The following is a 3,877-nucleotide window of genomic DNA, read 5'->3' on the forward strand; positions in this document are numbered from 1 at the left end:
ACTAGACAAAAATTAGGGCATATCTTTGGTTAATCTTTAAAACGTTAAACTCTATATTGAGAGTAAGTGGAATACACAAGTATGACATTAAATTAGACATTCTGCTGGCTGACACAAAACTTGCACTTCCTTTTTCATTAGCCAATAGGTACAGCTAAAATTGTAGACAGAAATTATAATTAGAAATAATGAGAGCAATTTCTTGGATTCTCCACCTTTAAATTATATTTTATTCAGACTTATCCTTTGAAATTACTCATGATTAGCCTCTCTTCTCCATGTGAGAATTCAGGAAACCTATTGCTGTGGCATCTTTACGGAAAAAAAAAATGCATCTTTACATGCATACGTGTAAGAAAGTTTCCTACAAACACTACAATTTAAAAACCACTCTATCCAAAAGGCATTGTAAAAGTATGATTTTGCATTTTATTCATTCATTCCATCAGCTGGGAATTGCTCTATTGTACAAATACAGTTTTGTACAAAAAAATCACAAAATGTTACAAAATAAAAAAAGTACAAACTGCATTACTTAATAAATATGACTAAAAGTAGTTAAAGTGGCAATGAGATAGATTTTAAGTTGGAAACATTGTTTGACCCAGCAAACCATACAAGCTCTGTTTAGAGACATTTCTACATTAATACAGGGCAATCCTATTTCACCTTCTGAAATAATGTAAAAGAAATATTAAGACAGTGTTCTCCTGCTATAACTGCCAAGGGTGGCTCCAGACATTTATGCCATTAGTTTATAAATCTCTTAGTTGGACCCAAGAAGTTAAAGCAGGAGGCTTATCTTGTCACAGAGTTTTATACCATGTTAACATTCTCTTTATAACAAAATAACAAATGTCAATAAAAACAATTGAGAGCACCAGACGATCTTCTACTCTACACATCAACCAGGGTACAGAATAATCATTCTGCCATCAGCAAATATCAGACTTTCATTCAAGTAAGACCTGGTACTATCCCTTAAAACAGGAAAAAAAAAAGAAAAAGAAAAAAAACACCTTCCCACAACCTTCCATTAAGTAATTTTCTTTAAAAGATTCACCATTTCTAGAAAAATAATGATTTCCAAAACAACAGCTCTGTTTCATCAAAATGGAATGGGCCAAACATCTGGTAACAAGAATGTTTCAATATCCATTTGAAATAATTATCTAAGAATTGTGAAATTCAAATTTCAACAACATAAAATAACTACCAAATCACAAACTCTGTTCAAAATAATACATTTCATATAAAGCACTTCTCTGGATTTATGCCTGAACACAACATAGATGAAGGTACACCAGTTTTTAAAAATGTTGTGCAAAAATACATTTTTATAGAAAATAGACTACCAGGAATGAACAAATTTACACTGTGAGAAATCAGCTTGCAAATTAAGTAGTGCTCACTTTATACAGCAAATTATAAATAGCAATAAAATCACCCAAAGCTATCATGAAACATCATTTAGGTGGCCCAGCAACCTTCAGCTCTGAGAAAACATTCAAAAAGATGATTAAGGCATTACACCTACAATAAAATCTACTAGCAAGTTTGAAAGTGCTATTACCCTGATTAGAGTTCATGTGATTCTCCAAACACAAGTTATGTATGCAATTATTCCCAGGGTGTAAGGTTTTGAGACATTTCAAGAGCATGCATTTTGTTCAATATACATTTTGGATAGGGATATGGCCATAGATTTGGCAAGTTCTTCGTCGCGTTTCCTTTGCACTTGAGTTTGTTTGCACCAGTTGTCGTACTCTGGGTTAGGATAGGAGTGATCAAATACAGCATCATAGTGTCCATTACTGAGCCAACTGAGCCAAATACTAGGCCTCAGGGAATCCTCTGGGCCCAAATAATGAATCATAGTAGACACCGTGGGGCTCTCCAGCCTCCCTCCAGTAGTTAAGTGGATATTCACATTCAGCATCTGCCCCATGGCCAGCAATTCCGGGTACCCAGCCCATGCCCCGTCTTGGGCAGCAGCGATGATAAACTCCCCCACGTCGCCCTCAATCAGGGGGCTGAAGTGGTCGAGATGGTCGGCGATATAGTGCACCGTCTGCTCCCTCAGCTCCCGGTGCAGGCTCTGGTCCCCATACACCGTCTTGCTGACAGCTCGGTAGAGGCAGTTGCCGTCGGGAATGATGTGGAATCGGTACTTATTCCTCTGCCGCAAGTACTTGTCCTGCTTCTCCACCTCGGCCAGGTACAGGGCCAGCTTCTCGTCTCTGGGATCTGACCTGGAGACGATCACCGGCTCCGCCGCGCTGCTCGGGGCGGTCTCGATGCTCCGGGCTGGGGGTGCCTCGGCCTCTGGGTCGGGCCTCCGCGCCGCGTCCCCACCGGGAGCGTCGCAGCGGTCGCCGCCCCTCTCCCAGCCCCTAGGGCCCCTTTCCACCAAATGCTCTTCGCCCCACGGACCGGGGTCGGGGCTCCCTGGGGTCGGCGCGGGGCCTCGGTGCTTGGTGGCGGCCAAGGCCTGGCGGTGCTCGCTCAGTCGGAAGTTCCGATCGGGCCCCTCCCGTGTCGCGTCCAAGCCCGCGGACTCGGGGCAGTCGGGCCGCAGCAGCTCCTCCAGGAGCCAGGCCGAGGAGCCCCGCCGTGGCGTGACCGGGGCTGCGGGCGCTGGGGCCAGCAGGAGGCAGCGGCCGCGCGGGGCAGCAGCGGAGCCCGCGGTGCCGGGAGCGGGCTCGGGCCCGTGCAGCAGGAGCCTGTCGGCGCCCAGGGCCCGCACGGTGATCTGCGCGGTGGACGTGTAGTGCGGCGGCAGCGGCGGCTTGCAGGACGCGCCAGGCGGGCCGGCGGCGGCAGAGGCGGGCGCGGCGGCCCCGGACACCACCTCGAAGCAGGAGGAGAAGGCGGGCATCTTGGCGGCGGGGACAGCGGCGGCTTCACGGTGCTCGGCGGCCGCGGCGGGCTGGCACTCACCGGTCTCGGGCTCGGGCGCGGCGCCGGCGGCTCCCGGGGGCTGCAGCGAGACCTTGAAGGGGGCGGCGGCGGCGGGTGGCGCGGGGGCTGCGGCCGTGGGACCCGGTGCCCCGGAGGGGTAGTGGGTGCAGACGCTGCTGTAGAGCTGCATGTCCCTGCCCGCCGCTCGGCCCCTTATAGGCGCGGCGAGCCCCGGAGCGGGGGACACACCCTCCGGGCCCGGGGCAGGGGGCCGGCGGAGCGCGGTGACCCAACAGCCCCAGAATAGAGATGAGCGCAAGGCCGCTGGCAGCCGCGCGTCAGCAGCCGCGAATAGCGCCCGGGTCCGGGCCAAATTCCTGCTGCGCCACAGCGTGGGGGGGGGGGCGGGGACGGGACGCGAGCTCGACTCCTGCCGGTGCGCTCGGCCCGCAGACCCGGGGCGTCGCGCCCGCTGCAGCTGCTCCGGCCTGCGGCGGCCGCTGGGGACTCACGGAGGAAGCCGGGCCGTTGGAGCGCGTCCTGCCGGCGAGGAGGCGCGCGGTGCGCGCAGAGGCCCGGGAGGCGGGGCCGCGGTTGTTTACCTCAGGCCTCGCGGCCGCGTCACGTGGACCCGCTGGAATGCGCGGCTTGTCTCGGCGCCCGATTCAGCCGCGTCGGCTCGCCCCGCCCACTCCGGCCCGCGCCCCGCCCCCTGTTCCGCTCCGCCGACGTCACGGGCGTGGCCCTCGTCGCGCGCGCGGGCGGGGCGAGGCCGGGGGCTCGGAGGCCTGAGCAGTCCGGGGATTCCTGGCTGGGCCTCCCGCCCACGTGACTCCCGCAGACCGCTTCCCCGACCTGGGCACGGGTTTCTGCGCTGCGCCACTCTCCGCAGCGGCTGCAGTGGGTGCTGCGGGATGGGCGCTTCTTGGAGCGAGTTAGCATGCTCGGAAAGCTTGCTTGGCAGGAAAGCTTCTGG

At 53.9% G+C, this 3,877-nt stretch overlaps 1 protein-coding gene across 1 annotated transcript; it reads right to left on the reverse strand.

Annotated features, from left to right (window-relative positions):
- Positions 1-209: 209 nt before the first annotated feature.
- OTUD1 (OTU deubiquitinase 1) lies at positions 210-3,480 on the reverse strand. Its single transcript, XM_025397948.1, has one exon. It carries the CDS (start codon positions 3,089-3,091, stop codon positions 1,652-1,654), a length of 1,440 nt encoding a protein of 479 aa, XP_025253733.1. The 5' UTR covers positions 3,092-3,480; the 3' UTR covers positions 210-1,651.
- Positions 3,481-3,877: the final 397 nt, after the last annotated feature.

This window comes from Theropithecus gelada, chromosome 9 (genome assembly GCF_003255815.1).
Source record: "Theropithecus gelada isolate Dixy chromosome 9, Tgel_1.0, whole genome shotgun sequence".
Classification (NCBI taxonomy): Eukaryota; Metazoa; Chordata; class Mammalia; order Primates; family Cercopithecidae; genus Theropithecus; species Theropithecus gelada.